Consider the following 19,745-nt stretch of genomic DNA (forward strand, 5'->3'; position numbering starts at 1 on the left):
GTCACATGAACTATTAATATTAAAACTAAGTAAGCTCAACGTTGATCCTAACGCTCTGGCCTGGTTACGTAACTTCCTCTTAAATCGCTCTCAGTTTGTCGCTGTTAACCAAACCACGTCATCCTTTTCGCTGGTATATTCAGGTGTTCCCCAAGGCTCTGTCCTCTAATCCCTGCTCTTCTTAATTTACATTAATGACCTGCCTAGTAAAGTTCAGTCTTCCATTAACCTATTCGCTAATGATTGTGTTCATTACCGTGAGATTACCTCTGATATTGACTCCGCTATACTTCAGTTCGATATTAACATGATCTCTGCATGGTGTAAAGACTGGTTGATGACACTTAATACAAATAAATGTAAAGTAATGCAAGTAACGCGAAAAACACCTGGCAGCCCTAACTATACCCTTCATTGGAATATTCTTGAGACCGTAGCTTCCTATAAATACTTAGGCGTCTATATATCATCCAGTCTGCCCTGGGAACAACGTATAAACTATATAACAAACAATGCGAACCGCACATTGGGCTATTTAAAGCGTAATTTTTCTGGTCTAACATCTTCGCTGAAACTACAATTGTACAAAACACTTATACGCCCTAAATTAGAATACGCCACTTCTATATAGGACCCTGGCCTCGCATATTTAGTTTCATCTGTCGAGTCCATCCAAAACCGCTCCGCTCGCTTCATCCTATCCGAATATCATCGCACTGCTAGTGTAACGACCATGAAATCACAGTTGCTACTACCTGATCTGTATTTACGCCGCCAGATACAACGTTTGTGTTTATTTCACAAAATTTTTTATCACGAGACGCTCCATGACTTGCTCATATCAAGTCCCTGATTCATATCTCGTCGCTTAGATCATCGCCTTAAAATTGAACCCATTCATTGTCATGCAAACCTGTTCTTTTACTCTTTTCTACCTAAAGCAATCAACCATTGGAACCGCCTTCCCGAACCCCTTGTATTAATCCGTAACAATAAGTTGTTAAGATCAGCTTTGACTACCCACGTTTGTAATAATACTTGATCCTAAAATTTCTTCAGCGCTGTTGTGCCTTGTTGTATTCATTTCATTTTGTCTTTGGTTTTGAACTGTTCACCGACATGACTATATAAGCCACCCCATATATGCAATATGTATCGCATCATAAACAGTTTTGTAGCGCCTTTTTTTTCACTTCATGTGCCTTAGGTATCGGTTTTACAGCGCTTATCTGTCGCTATTGCACACAGGCTACATTATTGTGCTTTTCTTGTGACTTTTCTCTTGATATTTGCTGTTTTGTCATTTCTTCTATATTTGGACTTGTACTCTTGTTTATCCTGTATGCTTATTATTTTCTTGTATATCTGTACCTTTTATGCCCACTCCCCTCTGTAACGCCCTACCCGGGCCTTTAGGGTAACCTTAAATATATAAATAAAAAAATAAATAAATAAATAAATAAGAGTACATTCCTATACAAAGAGCAGAAAAAAGCAGGAAAAAAGAATGAATGAATGAATGAATGAATGAATGAATGAATGAATGAAAGCTTTATTACTGTACATCATTTGCCGGTATACGTGCCCTCTGTTGAGGGAACCTCTAGGCTGCTTGTCGTGACTTCCTAGGCGACGTCATGTGGACTAGGTTGGGTCCTTGTCGGGGGCTTGTTGACGACCCTTGCAGTGATGTTCCAGGTTTTCCTTGATGAAAGCAGTGAGGGCGATTTGCTCTTCACGTGACGAGAGTCCCACTATGGTTTTTTCTTCGCCTGGTTCTCTTTTTGCAGTTCGCTGGTCCAGGACTCCCAGGCATTTCGAGCACTGTGGGAGTGATGTTCCTTGGTAAAACGAAACTCGTGCTGGGGTTAAGAGGGCACCCATTTGCGCCTCTCTCACTAAGCCCCGTTCTCCTTTGGTTGGGTGTGCGTGCGTGTGGTTAACGGTAAGCTTCCGGGTTGTGTCGTAGATGGTTCAGTGTGATGGTTTTTGTGGGATGCGATATCTCTGGGGCTAGATGCGGTTGCAGGGAGCCCGGAGTGCGCTTTCGCGTGCGAGTCGGTTTGCTCTTCCGTTACCCTGCATCCCGACATGACCAGGTACCCAGTAGACTCTAATCGTTCCTTTTATCTTTTCAAAAAGCGTGCGTGGTGTGCGCGGTATTCGATTGTATAGCATGCGTGAACATGCGTGTTGGGAATTAGTGTAAATGTGTAGACGTTCGGTGGGGTGTGCGTATTTTTGGATGGCTTGGCCAATGGCGTACATCTCTGCTTCAGTGCTCTGTGTGCAGGGACCGGTGCCCGTTGCTTCATTTCCTTCGAATTCGACGGCGGCCCATGCCCATTGGTTCTTATAGTTGCTAGCGTCGGTGAAGATGTGTCGTTCATTTAGTGTGCACCCTATTTTGTTTGTAAAGTATGGTGCTTTAATTTTTCATCTTGTGTCCCCTTTTTTGCTGTTCGTTTGTCTTGGGATGGGTGCTACGGTACTTCGGTTGTCGTCTTCCGGGCTGATTCGTTTCTCTTCTTCTGGAGGATGGTTGGTGTCGAATTTGAGTAGCCTTAAAAGCGTTTGTCCTGGGATGGTGCTTCTTAGTATAGCTGGTTGGTTGTGCTTGTGTGCTGCTACGATGCTTTCGCATGTTACGTAGAGTCCGGTGTTCTCGATTTGCGTATTGGAGGCGCTCCTCGGGAGTCCCATGGCGGGCTTGGTAAATTTTTTCAGGAGCGAATTAATCTTCTCGTGTTGTTTCTTGGTTAGCGTACAATACGGTAAGGCGTATCTGATACGTGACGTGATGAGTGTGCAATGAAGTTGTAGTAGATCGGCTTCTTTGAGGCCACTATGTCTTTTGGCGTCTGATATGGTTCGCACACTTTTCTGTCGTGGTAGCTATGGGAACTACGTAAAAAAACCTTTACGTTCAATCTATTCAACCAATAATACCAAATCGCAACTTGACGTGACAATAAAAGTTTAGGAAGAGACTCAACTAGCGCCCTATGATTGTTCAACCTTTATGTAAAAGGTGTGGCTCTGTGGCCAATATAGTGCTGGTGGGAGGTGTTGCACTCGAGCAAGTGAACTGCATTCACGCTCTGGCAATTGAAATTGGCCTTACGTCCTACAGAGAAGTCCGTGGTAGTCCTGAAGGCTGTTTTTGTTTTAATGGTGTTCGGGCAGACTTGGCAACAAGGCTTATTGCTGGGGCCACAACCCGTATTGGTCCAATGGCTGAGCATGAATGATGTCAGAATGTCGCCGAGGTTTTTGTTTCGCCTGCAGAGCACAGGCTGTGGTTACGAAAATATCGGTGCTTGTGGAGGACTTTGAAGTACCTTTTGAATATCTTGAAGTATGCTAGACGCATTCGGCTCAGATGCGGAGTGAGTAAGAACTAGGTTACTAAGGAGGCGTCGATGAACTGGCTTCCTATACGTCAGGAGTTCATTGCGGATCTCCTGCTCTACTTCTAAAGGTACAAATAATTGATTGGAGCAAGAATTTTGTAGACACATCGTTCTTACGCTTGTCACAGTTCGAATAAAAACATTTCTCGTTAAAGCATATCTGACGGAAGCGTATGCCCGTCTTCCAGTGCTTAATGTGCTGACTTTGATCATGAAAATCTTTATAAAAGTGCGTGACTTTGTGGTAAAACATAATGGCTAACCTGTTTCGCGACACCGAAACCATCCCTATCTCTCTCTCTCTCTACATACATACATACATACATACATGCATACATACATACATGCATACATGCATACATGCATACATGCATGCAAACATACATACATGCAAACATACACACAGGAAAGAAGGAGGCTACCACCAGAGGGAAAGTAACCTCACAGAATGGGAGGGTACAGGGTGATGATGGGTTTTCTCAACGGCATATAAAGCGCCTCAGATGAAAAAAAGTCTTCCCGTGGTAGGAATGTAACCTGGGTTCCTCTAGTTATGACGCTGACATCTATCCCATTGAGGCATTCCAACACGATCCAACCACTTTAAATTTTGGACTGCGGAATGCCAAGCATCTTATCGGAGCACATATATTCCCCCCACGCCCACAACCTTCTGCGATTGGCGCGCCGCATTTTGAGTGCAGAAAATTGCACAATTTTACGAGCATTGCAAGAATATATTCGCAGTGTCTCAGGAGAAGACTGAATTGGAAAGAAACTCGGGATTTACTGTCCCGCCCGCCGCCTTCCAATTCTGGTCCGCTTTGCGAGAAGGCACGAAGTCCTCTCAACTCTGGGGCATTTTCGGGTAGGACGCGGCGAGAATAAACAGTAGAATAAAGCACAATAAGAAGGAAGCCTGCGGCCGTAATTCGTGAAGACGTTAGGGAGGCCTACGTCACTAACTTTATCCTACGACCGTACGATGTAAACCAGATGCCTGCGCACAACAACCAATTACTGGTCGCAATGCTGAATTCGTTATAGTACGAACATTCCAAATCAGCTTCGCTGTAAAAGATTGGGCAGGCACACCAGCTGATCCAGCATTTTAGTCCATAAAACGAAGCGAAACCAAATGGCTATATGATATACACTGTGATCAAAAATAGGTCTACAGGTTTTGTTCTACATTAGAAGCTTAGACGTATGTGAAGACCACCTCTAAATTGAGGTTATGCGCCCAGGGGCCGTAGAACTGGGTTGTAATGATTGATGTGTGTGGCTTAATTATTTAAAATTTAAATGTGAACAATTAACATTTTAGTGGCTACGGTAAGCAGGCTTGTTTGTATATATAAATTAGACGCAATCGTGTTTCACCGCAGATTTATTTGACAGAATTCTTGTAGTGCATCCAAACTCCGAGATATCTAACTGCGAAGCTTATTTGCCGTTCACATGATTGACCATGCTAGTCAGTGACAACCGGCGCAAAGCTCCTCCTTTTTGTTCTGTGTTCCGATAGCGATTCCCCCTACTGCACAGTTCGTAACAACGTGTGAGTTCGGGCTAGTTGGTAATCCACAGCGCTTGTCCTTGTATACTAGTTCTGGTATACTAGTTCCAAAAGAATTACGCTGACGGAAAGCCACGTTAGCGGCCTGGTGGACTGGTAGATGCAGCCCTTCTGGTCGATGCCTTCTGGTCGATGCAGACCTTAGCGGAAAGAGGGTTGCCCCGTGGAAATAACTACGTAGAGAGCCGGAACAGCAGGTTCTCAAAGGTTGTGTGAGTATCGCATCTTGGTGTTTGGCAGTTTATCAGCCACCTACAACAGGAGCAAAAAGCTACGCATGACCGGCTGGAACCACTGCTCTGTAGCCAACAGCCGCCGAAGCAGAGGAAGGCTGTGCTAGCCAAAGAAGCGGACTTCGAGCGCATCACGAACAGTCAAAGAAATATGCCTATGAAGGATTTTTACAGGGCAAATACTCATAATCGAAACAGTGACTGCGTTGTCTGAAACTTTTTTGAAGGTGAAATGTAGTCTCATATACAGCTTGTAGCGTCATTGCAAAATAAACTTTTGTTTTCCTAGTCAAATAATTATTTTAGCGCATGCTAAAATGTCTGCCTTCTGGCAATTGGTGCGAAAATGGATAATCGCCACCGGAAGTGGCAGTGACAGGGACTTGTTCTTGAAAACTGAGAGGCTTTCTTACACGACGCTGAATTGTTACGCCCTTAGTCCTTCATGGATCTCTTTATGACAAGAAAACATTTCTAGCAGCCCTGATACTCATCGCAACCGCAGCATCGAAACAGCATTCGAAAAAAGGGGCGACGTCACTTCGATAAAACGGCGTTTGATGAAACGGCTTCGATGAAACGAACACCGCTTCGGTAAAAGTTCGTTCGATGAAACCGTGTTCGATGAATTGTCACGTACACCGTGAACGCATATGGCGCACATCTGGCCGTACACATTCGTTTTAAGAACCAGTCTGGCGATAGAAACATAAAAGAGTACTATACTTGTCTTCTGGGGGTGGTAGGAAAGGGTAGCTCGCACAAAAGCATTCAGACAGGCAGTTTCGACAGGAAATAAGTGTATATTTCTATACAACGAGCACGAAAAAGCAGGAAACATGAAAGAATGAATGAATGAATGAATGAAAGCTTTATTACTATACATCATTTGCCGGTATACGTCCCCTCTGTTGAGGGAACCTCTAGGTTGCCTGTCGTGACTTACTAGGCGGCGTCATGTGGACTAGGTTGGGTCCTTGTCGGGGGCGTGTTGACGACCCTTGCAGTGGCGTTCCAGGTTTTCCTTGATGAAAGCGGTGAGGGCGATTTGCTCTTCACGTGACGAGAGTCCCACTATGGTTTTTTCTTCGCCTGGTTCCTTGTTGCAGTTCGCTGGTCCAGCACTCCCAGGCATTTCGAGCACTGTGGGAGTGGTGTTCCTTGGTAAAGAGAAATTCGTGCTGGGGTTAAGAGGGCAACCATTTCCGCCTGTCTCACTAAGACCTGTTCTTATTTGGTTGGGTGTGTGTGCCTGTGGTTTACAGTAAGCTTCCGGGTTGTGTCGTAGATGTTTCAATGTGATGGGCTTTTTTGGGATGCGATATCTCTGGGGCTAGATGCGGTTACAGGGAGCCCGGAGTGCGCTTTGCGTGCGAGTCGGTTTGCTCTTCCGTTACCCTGCATCCCGACATGACCAGGTACCCAGTAGACTCTAATCGTTCCTTTTACCTTTTCAAAAAGCGTGCATGGTGTGCGGGGTATTCGATTGTATAGCATGCGTGAACATGCGTGTTGGGAATTAGTGTAAATGTGTAGACGTTCGGTGGGGTGTGCGTATTTTTGGATGGCTTGGCCAATGGCGTACATTTCTGCTTCAGTGCTCTGTGTGCAGGGACAGGTGCCCGTTGCTTCATTTCCTTCGACTTCGACGGCGGCCCATGCCCATTGGTTCTTATAGTTGCTAGCGTCGGTGAAGATGTGTCGTTCACTTAGTGTGCACCCTATTTCCTTTGTAAAGTATGGTGCTTTAATTTTTCATCTTGTGTCGCCTTTTTCGCTGTTCGTTTGTCTTGGGATGGGTGCTACGGTACTTCGGTTGTCGTCTTCCGGGCTGATTCATTTCTCTTCTTCTGGAGGATGGTTGGAGTCGAATTTGAGTAGTCGTAAAAGCGTTTGTCCTGGGATGGTGCTTCTTAGTCTAGCTGGTTGGTTGTGCTTGTGTGCTGCTACGGTGCTTTCGCATGTTACGTAGAGTCCGGTGTTCACGATTTGCGTGTTGGAGGCGCTCCTCGGGAGTCCGATGGCGAGCTTGGTAAATTTTTCCAGGAGCGAATTAATCTTCTCGTGGTGTTTCTTGGTTAGCGTACAATACAGTATGGCGCATCTGATACGTGACGTGATGAGTGTGCAATGAAGTTGTAGTAGGTCGGCTTCTTTGAGGTCGCTATGTCTTTTGGCATCTGATATGGTTCGCACACTTTTCTGTCATGGTAGCTATGGGAACTACATGAAAAACCTTTACGTTCAATCTATTCAACCAATAAAACCAAATAGCAACTTGACGTGACAAAAAGTTTAGGCAGAGACTCAACTAGCGCCCTATGATTGTTCAACCTTTATGTAAAAGGTGTGGCTCTGTGGCCAATATAGTGCTGGTGGGAGGTGTTGCACTGGAGCAAGTGAACTGCAGTCACGCTCTGGCAATTGAAATTGGCCTTACGTCCTACAGAGAAGTCCGAGGTAGTCCTGGAGGCTGTTTTTGTTTAATGGTGTTGGGGCAGACCTGGCAACAAGGCTTATTGCAGGGGCCACAACCCGTATTGGTCCAATGGCTGAGCATGAATGATGTCAGAATGTCGCCGAGGTTTTTATTTCGCCTGCAGAGCACAGGCTGTGGTTACGAAAATATCGGTGCTTGTGGAGGGCTTTGAAGTACCTTTTGAATATCTTGAAGTATGCTAGACGCATTCGGCTCAGATGCGGAGTGAGTAAGAACTAGGTTACTAAGGAGGCGTCAATGAACTGGCTTCCTATACGTCAGGAGTTCATTGCTGCTCTCCTGCTATACTTCTAAAGGTACAAATCATTGATTGGAGCAAGAATTTTGTAGACACATAGTTCTTACGCTTGCCACAGTTGGAATAAAAACATTTCTCGTTAAAGCATATCTGACGGAAGCGACAGGGTATGCCCGTCTTTCAGTGCTTAATGTGCTGACTTTGAACATGAAAATCTTTATAAAAGTGCAATAATTTGCGGTAAAACACAATGGCTAACCTGTTTCGCGACACCAAAACCATCTCTATCTCTCTCTCTCTCTACATACATACATACATACATACATACAGGAAAGAAGGAGGCTACCACCAGAGGGAAAATAACCTCACAGAATGGGAGGGTACAGGGTGATGATGGGTTTTCTCACCAGCATATTAAGCGCCTCAGATAAAAAAAGTCTTCCCGTGGTAGGAATTTAACCTGGGTCCCTCTAGTTATGACGCTGACGCTGATCTATCCCATTGTGGCATTCCAACACAATCCAACCACTTTAAATTTTGGACTGCGGAATGCCAAGCATCTTATCGGAGCACTATATTCCCCCCACGCCCACAACCTTCTGCGATTGGCGCGCCGCATTTGGAGCGCTGAAAATTGCACAATTTTACGAGCATTGCAAGAATATATTCGCAGTGTCTCAGGAGAAGACAGAATTGGAAAGAAACCCGGGATTTACTGTCCCACCCGCCGCCTTCCAATTCTGGTCCGCTTTGCGAGAAGGCACGAAGTCCTCTCAACTCTGGGGCATTTTCGGTGAGGACGTGGCGAGAATAAACAGAAGAATAAAGCACAATAAGAAGGAAGCCTGCGGCCGTAATTCGTGTAGACGTTAGGGACGCCTACGTCGCTAACTTTATCCTACGACCGTACGATGTAAACCAGATGCCTGCGCACAACAACCAACAATTACTGGTCGCAATGCTGAATTCGTTATAGTACGAACGTTCCAAATCAGCTTCGCTGTAAACGATTGGGCAGGCCAACCAGCTGATCCCGCATTTTAGTCCATAAAACGAAGCGAAACCAAATGGCTATATGATATACACTGTGATCAAAATAGGTCTACAGGTTTTGTTCTACATTAGAAGCTTAGACTTATGTGAAGACCACCTCTAAATTGAGGTTATGCGCCCAGGGGCCGTAGAACTGGGTTGTAATGATTGATGTGGGTGGCTTAATTATTTAAAATTTAAATTTGAACAATTAACATTTTAGTGGCTACGGTAAGCAAGCTTGTTTGTATTGATAAATTAGACGCAATCGTGTTTCACCGCAGATTTATTTGGCAGAATTCTTCTAGCGCATCCAAACTCCGAGATATCTAACTACGAAGCTTATTTGCCGTTCACATGATTAACCATGCTAGACAGTGACAACCGGCGCAAAGCTCCTCCTTTTTGTTCTGTGTTCCGATAGCGATTCCCCCTACTGCACAGTTCGTAACAACGTGTGAGTTCGGGCTAGTTTGTAATCCACAGCGCTTGTCCTTGTCCCGTTCGTCTCCTGTCTGAATTTTTGCGCTTTAAATTTGTAAAATGCACATTTCGATAACGCTAGCCAACACTGAAATGATTTCACTTAACACTTTTGCTTATTCCTTAACCCCGTTGTCAAAATAAACACCCTACGCACCAGGAACGTCACAAAAGGAAGGAGCTTTGCGCCGGTCTTCACTTGCTAGCATGCAGAATCAGGCGAACGGCAATTAAACTTCGCATTTGGATATCTTGAAGTACGTATGCTCCAGAAGAATTCTGGCAAATGAAACTGCGTGGAAACACGATTGCGTTTAAATTATCAATACAAACATGCCTGCTTATCGAAGACCATAAAAAGTTATTTATTTAATTTTAGGTAATTATGCACCGACATCAACAGTTACCACCTTATTGTGTGTCCCCACTGGCGCATTACCACACTGTAGCGGTGTTATTCACGTACATCTAAACGCCTAAATAAAAATAAACCTGTCGCCTTAACTTTCATCACCATTAATAGCAAAAAACGGAAAACTGGTCTACTTGGTAACGATTCACCTTGCGAGAAATAGAACAAACTGACGGAGCATACAGAAAGAGGAGGCACAGGACCCGGCGATTACTTGCAACTCAATTTACCATACGCAAAATTTTATTCGTATAAATTTACCTCGCATGTGCCACACAAATAATTCCCATTTGCAACTACGTATCCCCAAGATTCGTAAGTTCACCCTGTAAGGCAGCAACCGACTGTAGGCTAATACAAGAAGTGTGCCAACTTCTGATAAAAACATCTGCCCCGCATCTGTTTACTTCGCTACAAATCTCGTCAATTCCTGTTCCGCCGCTATTAAATGTACGCCTCCCTTCTCCCCGTCCACCATTCACCTTTCCCTTCGCCTTACATCGCCTTCCCCACCCTGAGAAGTATCAAATATGTCGGGTCCGGTCAATTTAATTTTAGCGAGTTCCACTGGTCCCCCACCGCCTACTCGACCCTGTCGTTACAGCGGGTCTTCTCGAAATGTCGCCACGAGGGGCAGTGTCGTGTGCGAATGCTTTTTGTTTTTCCGTGGCAAGCATTTTTTTAACGCGGGGTTTTGAATTTTCTATTGCAAAAAACAAGCAGCCATGTATGTTTTTATAAGATCACTGCAAGTCTCGTTGATGTATGGATGTTGTACCCCAAATAAGCCTATTTTTGTCTTTTTGGCTAACAATAGCGGCAGTTATGAGCCTTGCCACCAGATTCAGAAGCTTGGAAATGTTGTGCCCATATAAACGTCTCGTTCAAGGAATTGATTGATTAGGAGGTTTAGCGGGCCCAAGCAACAGGTGCGATGAGGCGCGCCGTAGCGGGGGCTCTGGACTAAGTTTTACCACCTGTTGATGAATTCGTTTAACTTTTCGTGGGGCGGCATAAAACGCGTGACAGACAGACTGACCAAAAATGTTTCCTCATGCTTTCCGTTGCAGGTGCCCTTTTGTACACCAGAGCCTTCCGAAGCCTTTCTCCCAATACCTATGCACAATTTCGCACGCTTATTTCTGGCATGGAAAAATATTACTGCATCATATTTTGCCATACAAGTCTTTAGTTCTTGCTACAAGGCGTGCAAATAGGGTATCACCACGGTACCACTGACACTATCCTCTCTTTCTACTGTGGCCTTGTGTGCAATGTTCAATCACCGAACCACTTTTTCTGCATTGATGCAATGTGCACCTCCAGGCAAGCTGAATTCCTGGTTCGCTCCGACTGTACCGAGAAGCTGCTATTCCTTTGAATTTTGCAAGACTTCTCAGTTTCGACTTCAACAAACAAAAACTATCATGTCCTCTGCGTGCTTTGTATGCGGAGAAATTATACTTAAAAATTGCCTTTTTTTGACTTTAACAATTACGTAAGACTGTCGCGTAGCAGCTGAAACGTCCACATCAGGCCGATAAACTGTATGCTGCCCCCTCCCCGGGAGTTGCATGCGAAATTAAGGCCGAACACGCTTGCCCTGAAAACCTGTATACACTTGGCCACACTATCCGTTTAGTTCCCATCGAAAACTATGATCAGTTAGACATCAACGTACCTAACAATCGCTGCATATCTGCTCACTTTGCTACTTATGTCGTGAAAAGATGCTAGGCTTCTGCCACTTGTTCCACGTCAGTGCCTCTATTCCCTCTCCCGCCCTCCTCCCATGTTGTTCCCCTCGCATTTTGCTCCTCTCACAATGAACACGGAAGAAATTTGCTACAGTTAATTCCTTGTTGCCACGTTCGGCTGCTCGTGCCATCTACTAGAAGATTTAGGTACTGATATGGACAAGTTGAAATGTTGCCGGGAGGGCTAGTGTGGCACGCCAGCGCTTTTCGTATATAGGGGTAAACTTTTTTTTTTTTCAATGGGTATTTTTTTCCTTTCGCAAACATCAAGCAGCCAAGCATTTTTAAATAAAAGAACACTGCAACAGTCGTTGCTGTATTATTGTTTTTCCTATTTATATGTAATGTGTATTTTTACTCAACAATGTTGACAAATGAAGAATGCCAGTGACGTAGTTTGGAACTGTTTGGCTGGCGTGAACGTCTCGTCCACTAATTCCTTTACTTTTGGTAGGGCGGCTGAATCGAGAGACTAGCAGGCAAACAGACCGACAGACAGGCATAAACACAGGCCAAAATCTTCGCATTTAAGAGGCCCAAGAAAGACGAGAAAACTGCTTTCGCCACACCCTCTAGTGTGTCGATGTGTGCCGCGGTTTGAGCCTCCAAGTGTCATGCGCAAGCACAAGAACTAACGCACGCGCAGGATCGCAAAGACGTTTTTGTGAAACGTTCGAACACTCTCGCCTACCTTAAGGAAACCGCTTATTATCTGGCAGGCATACCAGTGAACGGGCCTCTTGTTGATGCTGCGCCTGCAATAGACCCAGTTGTTGGATCTGGCTTCAAATCTACAGTTCGCGAGACAGCTTCCCACAGACAGTATATCTTGCTGCCCCAACATTAAGCCCCTCCTGTACTTGTGGAAGTGTGACGTTGCGCAGTCTTTATTGCGCTGGATTGCAATGACCAGGTTTTTCTGCCAAGTACCCAACTTCAGTTTCTACCTTTACCAAGCGCACTGGCCGCCTTCGGCCCTGCGTGAATATTTTTGTGAAGAGGTGGAGACAAGTGCCCATTTCCTGCTGTGTTTCCGGGCGTTACCCTCTCTCCAAGATCGATTTCCGGATGTTCCCCTCCGGAGCCTCGGTCTTTCTTTCTCTGTTTCTAATTTACTGTCGTTTGGGGCATCGGGGCCACGATTCTGCCATGGGGATGTTTATCGCGCCGTTCACAGCTTTACTTCAGAAACAGCTCGTTTGCCCTGCTAATAAAAACCATCTCTTGCCGTGTTTTTCCGGTGCACGAATTATCTATTCTTACTTCAGTATGTAAAAATTTTTTCGTTCGTTCACAAAATTGCTAACCTCACTTTCCTCACAATCTTCTGAGCTCGGTTTGTCCCTTCATTTCAATTCCAAACCTTTTCCCGCAGTGTTACCGCAATGTGACTCGGCCAATCCCGCAAAATGAGTATGCACCAGTGATTTCTTCGTATACCAATCAATCAACCAACCAGGCTGTCGGCGGCAACACTACTGCAGTGTCTTGAACAGGCTGTGTGAATTTTGTAAATACAAACCACCATGAAGTTCCATCTCCGTGTCGTCACGTAGCACTCCTTGTGATGTGCAGGTTACCTGTTTCAGGTGGGGACGCCCACTGGCCGTGGCGGCACCCGGACTCGCGGACTCGGGAGAAGATGGGAATCATGAGGGTTTATTGTTCGGTGTGCCCGCCGCCGCAGTGTTGCAGTAAGGAGAGATTGGTGGGAGACCGCTTGTTTGCATAAGAACTTGGACTGACCCTCTGTAAAAAAGACCTGGTAGCCCAGACAGGCCGGAGGCTGATGCTTGCAATTTCATCACAACAGAATTGATGACCGATATTTGGCAAGGAGCTACCTCCAATCGGGTTGGTATGTCGCTGTAATAGTCGGGGTAATACAATCGATTTCCCAATGCATAAATTAGGTGAAGTCTCTTGATAACTCAAATTAACCCAGTGTGCGTAGAAGCCGCACTGGCTGGCTTGCAACCTCCAGGAAGATATTGCCAGAGCTTTGACAGTGACGTTAGCCTCTTTCATTCTCGGACATTGATATGTGATTGTGTCCACAGCAGCACCGTCTTTGAAGATGAGGAGGTTAAATGCATTATCTGCAATGCCATTCAGGGTTTGGCCACCTTTATTGGGCGCCGTGGTGTTTTTTTCCGTGTTTGGGCAAGGGGTCAAACCTTCCTCGGTATACGTCACGTATGGTTCTGTCGACCGCTGGATATACGATGCGAAATATTTTCAGTCAGGAAGTTTGCTACCTAATGCCTTGCCGAAAAAATTCTTCAGCTCGTCTCTGCACTCTTGCCAGCTCGTCCCATCATTCTCGTGCGCCGAGAAATCTATGCGTGCCGGTCCTTAAGGTAAATCATCACGTTCGCCAGAATGATGTTAAGATATCACCTGCTGTGAGCGCTCACGCTTAAACAGACTGACTCAGTTTTGCATATCCATCTCGTGTGGGCCAAAACTATGCGTTAAGGTCACGAAGACGACACGCGGGGGCAAAGAGTCACATTGACAGCTACGCTTTCTCACAAGGAGCGATTACTCAACCGAGAGAGCCCCCACTTCAAAGCTCCGTGGTGGATGGAGCGCACTCGGGTGAGTGGTACGGTGACGGGAGTTGGCAGGAGCTGGCCGAATGTCTTTTGAAAGGTGATGCAATTATAAAGACGTAAAAAAACAAACCTCGAACATTGCCAGTGTAAGTGGTGAGGGGCACCACCAGGGGTCGACTCCCGCTTGGGCAGCGTACACAATACAAGTTGATATCTCGGAGACCTTATCGAATATGGTAGGTATATTTGAAAGGCAATTAGACCCTTTGCGCCGTCAATTCGTTGCGTAGTGTGATATAAACTTTTTGGCCACTGATGTGGTGCAGGTAAAAATGAATTATCTGAACGAAAAAAACGTATAAAGCTGAAAACGGCCTTTCTGATTTTGTTTGGCGGAGAACGGAGTGATTATTAAGCGAGAGATACAAAAAAACGTTGCATATAATGCCCCTGGGACGTAAGAAGACAGATCCAAAAACGTTTATTCCTAGTCTAGAGAGTATTGCGCTATACAACTGCTGCATTTATTCTCCGCGATTGTGACGAGGCGAAGGTCAGCTAAGAAACCTAGACTAGCAGCTCAGTTTTGTGGCCACGATGAATTGTACACGTGCCTTTAGGAATGAACTGCTTTTTCTAATAAATGTGCCTGCGATACAGGCTACGTCGTCGACGACAGGCGAGCAGCAATAACTATATATTATCGCCGCATTCAGGATGGCTGTCGCCTGCACAATAATAAAACTCTTTGGGGTACTGAAGTCTCCTGGCGTTCTTTTAATGTGATCGCCTGGCGATACCTATCACCTTGTTTTGTGATACATAGCATTTGAATCTGGTTCTTCTGTACAATATCTCTTCTCGCACAAATTACTTTGAGCGGCTTTCTGTTTGCTTCACCGCGTTGCGTCTCTTTTTTCGTTTTCATTTCTTCCTCGTACATCGCAAACTGTGTCAGCAAGCACACTAGCACATGCCGCAGCTTTCCTAGATTTACTGTTCGGCGTGCCTGATGCGCACGCGTTTTAGTTCCGTTCTGTCAGTGAAGGTGTTCCGCCGCATGCACGGCTTTTAACATCAGAGTTGTTGTACAAGCCGTAAGTTCACCGTTGCAAGTAAAAGTACATAAAAAATGTGGCGTGCACGTAAGCGCGGGCCTCACGGCGTACACCAAGTGTTCACGCACGCGCAGTGGCTTTAGCAAGAAAGCTGCCGCGCTGTCGTCAAGCGCTAGTGCCCATGTAATGCTTGACATGACGAACGCGACGATATCGATGCATGTGACAATGTCTACTACTAGCGCAGTGCAAACCAAAGACGGAACAAGCAAATAAACAATTTCAAGCACGTACAAAGGCGGATTGATGTGCCCTTTAGTGGTCCCGGATAAAGAAATTATGGAGCTTCGCTATGGTTAAATCCTTGCGCGGCTTAGCCCAATCTTCGCCTGTTGAGCTGGTGGAAGTCTACAATACTGAGGATGACTTTGTGTCCACCATTCGTCGTAAAAAGACGACCACTTCGATGCACATGACGAGGATTACTAGCCCTGCAACTATGCAAATAAACAATGATACGGATTATTAAATATGTGTGCGGCAATATTCATCGACAAAAGCTTCGCCATTAAATTCTTGCGTGCGAGTGCAAGTTTCCGTAAATATTTGTGAGGCGGGCACATTTTAAACTCAAATCTCCCGATTGCTGCTCAATCCATGACGTGTGTATGTCCAACAAAGAAAGAAGCAACAACCGCAATGACAACGGCTTTTGTTCTGCGATGGCAACGTGCGGTGATAGTGTATTTACCCGTGTCTTTGCCTTTTAGTGCATGTCCAAAGCTCGCAATAGAGAAATAAATGGTACACTTGGTAGATCACTGGGCTCTTGTGCAGAAACCGGTTCAACAATGGTCATGTTACGAATGTGTTTTTTTTTTACAATTTACAGCGGCAGCCTTTTTTTTGACGGGACAACTGCAACAAAAAAAACAGGAAACACACAAACTGCGCTTTATCGCTGAGTGTAAAAGAATTGTCGAGAATACTCCGCACGTCTGCTGGTGTGTTTGACGGGTGGTGTGACCGCAGGTGTTAAACGTTGTTTTTTAGTTGAGTGACATCTTGCGCTGCGGAGATCGACATAATGTCTGTCCTTGTCATTTATATCAGTCTGTGCTTACTTGCGCCTAAACCTACAAGAATTATCTGTAGAGCTGACCCTTGTAATCTTACCCATCCGGTGTTGGGAGGGGTCCTGTACGTCACAATCTTGACCACTTTCAGATACATTATCAGCTGATTTCCTGTAGGGCAGAGAGAGGTTATCCTTAAAGAGGAGCTTCATATGGCAAGGCGAAACTAAAACTCGGGGATACCGTTTACGAAACAACTCGCCCCGTAAAAGCGCATGCGCATGCGCAAGAAACTAGGTTGAAGAGGAGTTTTAGAGGGAAGAGTGATTAGCTGGGTATATAGATAACTTGGCTACACTCTCGCAGTCCAGACACTGGTAAGTTGACATGGCGCATCCGTGGAAACAAAACAGAGTCTCTCTCGCTGCAGTGCTCGCAGGAAGCAGACGTCCACTGACAAGCACGGGCTGGGTCGGCGGCGGTGTGCAGGAGCAGCGATATCTTGGCAAATATTTTTAAACAATACTGGCTTAAAATTCAATGAAAATACTTCGCGTTCATGTCATACAGATAATATAGGATGCCCCTCCAACATAATGAGCAAAAGCCACTTTAATGTCAAAGGTAGTGGAGCTTTGGCACTACCATCATATTCTATGCTGTTGGTAAAAGCGAAAAATGTCTTATTCGTTTGTGAAAAGGATTAATGTTTCGGCCAAGTAGAATGAGGTTAAACTGGCTCTTCCAGCGTTAGATTCACTTGTTCTGAAGATTCCGCTATTTCTGTCCGCCGTTGCTTTTTCTGGTCTCGCCGTACGGCCTGAAAGAACAAAAAATACCAGAGTAATTTCAGTGATAAAGAATATTTGCATCCTGATCCAAATTGATACTTTTGAACCAGTGTTCGGCAAACAGGTTTATTTTCTGCGCGGTACTACTGCTACTGCAAGTATTGTTTTAAGTTGAGTTTTGTGAATTCGCGTAATAATAATTTTGTTGGTGGACCACAAATGTAAATTAAAGACTGTTGCGCACTCCAGATTATTCGGGGATTATGTTTGTGAGAATTAGAATTTTCTGTAGCTCTTGCACTCCTGTTGGGTGGTGGTGCCGGTGGCTCCGTCAAAGCACAATTTTTTTGCATTTGTCCCAGAAGAAATCCTCAGTTTCTGGTATTCGGTATACCCAAGGGCTCGTTTCTTCATTGTCGTGTAAAGGCACATTCCCACTGGCGATTTGTCTCGTCGCGCGACGGCGCGCGTCGCGCGATGAGGCGTTGAGGTGGTGTTCGTACTTGCGATGAGAGATGATGCGACTGCGTTCAGCGCAGCTGCTTCCCGACTTGTACATACGACCTCGTTGGTGCGTCAACCATTCGAAGTCAAAGAATACGCGACAAAAGCAGGTAGAAATCAAACTAAAACACATGCTACTAACCTGGAGCAATGCCGAAAGCATTTGCGGGTGTCGGGAGGAGCAGAATAACAAACTCACGAAGGCTCTTTTCAACATATTATTGCACGAAGAAATGCACACGCTTGCTTTCACGCCACAACACCCGCATCACGGGCCACAAATGTCGCTTCTTTTCACATGCGCAACGTTCTGACGCCTCCGAACTCTACGCGTGTTTACCAGTCGCCGATAGACGAAGAGGCTGCAAGTGAACCTACCGTCTCGCTGTCCACCTAGCGCCATTTACAATCCATACACGCTTCTCCACACTGATGAGTTCCACGCTATTCGTTGATTAGTGCACGCGCACGCTGAAGCCACTGACCAAAGAACCGATGCACACGGGAAGTTGCTTGCCGGCCCGACCCGGCGGGTACAGCGATAGCGAGCCAAGCGCCTGGCCGCCTGGCCGAGCCAGCCGAGCGAGCCGCAGCCAGCGGCGGTGGCGGCGGCGGCTCGTCCTCGCCCGCCCGCAGCGTTTGCATACCGGATGTAAAGAAACGTTTCGTTTCCGGCTACGTCAGCCTACTCCGCGGCCATGATTGGCTTACCGGTTTTGCGGGGCCGTCGCGCGACGAGAGAATTCGGACCGAGAGCGATCGGCTCCGCCGTCGCAAAACGCCGAAAAGCGACGGCCGGCTCGTCGCTTTGCGACGTCGCTTTTAGTCGCGCGACGAGGCGCATCGCCAGTGGGAATGTGCCTTAAAGGCTGCACGCGGGAATTAGCATATAGCCTTGAGTGGGTTTGACTGCTTCAAGGTGGCTGTTATTTTTATTTCGCAGCTTTACTATTCGTGTTCACCGCTGAAAGGTTAATGAATGTTGCTATACGACTTACTACACATATGGACTTCTTCTCTGAACGCAAGAGACCGAGTCTCCGCCACACCGGAAACAGAACATCACTGGTAAGGCAACCATCAACGCCCGAAGAGAGTTTGTTTCTATCTGCGTAGTTTGAAAACACAAATGTCACATGGGTAAATGTCAAGGAAAAAAAAGAGAGTAAACGTTCACTTTCGAAAAAAAGCTTTATATTTGGGCACCTGGTTACAGCTTTTATGGCGAATGCCTTACGGCCCTCTTTCTGGGGCAACCGGTATTCGTCATCATTGCTGTTGTTCAGTCCAGAAAAAGACAACCTATTTGAGGAGAAATTAAGGAACACATGTATGATTCTACGGGACATAAACCCATGTCTTGCCAGAAGCAGCCGAACAAGGTGCCAACTGGGCTGTCCTTTTTTTCTTTATTGCGTGAACAATGTACGCATGCTGACGATCACACATATTTGCAAAGAAAATCTTTGAAAAAGATCTCTAAAGATAGATCTTTCAAATAAATGCCAGGGGCAAAGCACACGGTGGGGATCAGATTAATGCAGGCCCATGAAGGATTTCGTCCATATTGTACTAAGAAGACTGGCAAACCTGTATACTCAATTCCTAATGACCACGAGTGTACAGGCATCGTGGCGGAACGCGAACATCATCGTAGTCCATAAAAAAGGTTGCATGAAGTATTGGAAAAATTACAGTCGGATCACCTCACTGCCAGTCATCTACAAGGTAATTACTCAGGAAATCGATAACACAATTTCTGCCACCTTAGATTTCAGTCAACCCAATGAGGAAGCATGGTTTTGTAAAGGATATTTAACAATAGACCATAATCACACGATAAATCAGGTGATAGAGAAATGCGCGGAGAATATCAGCCCCTAAATATACACTTCATAGATTATGAGAAAACATTTGACTCGGTCGAAACCTCAGCAGTCATTTAGGCGTTGAGAATTAAGGTGTAGACCAGCATTACATAAGGTTACTAGGGGATATCTACAATAGGTCCACAGCTACCACCGTCCTCATAAGGAAAGCAGTAAAATACCTATGAGGAAGGGCGCCAGAAAAAAAGATACAATCACTCCAAAGTTATTCACAGCAGGTTT

General features: G+C 45.6%; 1 protein-coding gene across 1 annotated transcript in view; it reads right to left on the bottom strand.

Moving 5' to 3' along the window:
• Positions 1–6,189: 6,189 nt before the first annotated feature.
• The window catches only part of LOC144146633 (sodium-coupled monocarboxylate transporter 1-like), a 78,830-nt gene continuing 65,274 nt past the window's right edge, over positions 6,190–19,745 (bottom strand). Inside the window, exon 9 of the mRNA XM_077678570.1 lies at positions 6,190–6,385. Coding sequence (XP_077534696.1) covers positions 6,190–6,385 — 196 coding nt within the window. The remainder of the gene's footprint in view (positions 6,386–19,745) is intronic.

This window comes from Haemaphysalis longicornis, unplaced genomic scaffold, assembly GCF_048455015.1.
Source record: "Haemaphysalis longicornis isolate Haplotype H1 unplaced genomic scaffold, Haemaphysalis longicornis Haplotype H1 scaffold_7, whole genome shotgun sequence".
In the NCBI taxonomy this organism is placed as follows: Eukaryota; Metazoa; Arthropoda; class Arachnida; order Ixodida; family Ixodidae; genus Haemaphysalis; species Haemaphysalis longicornis.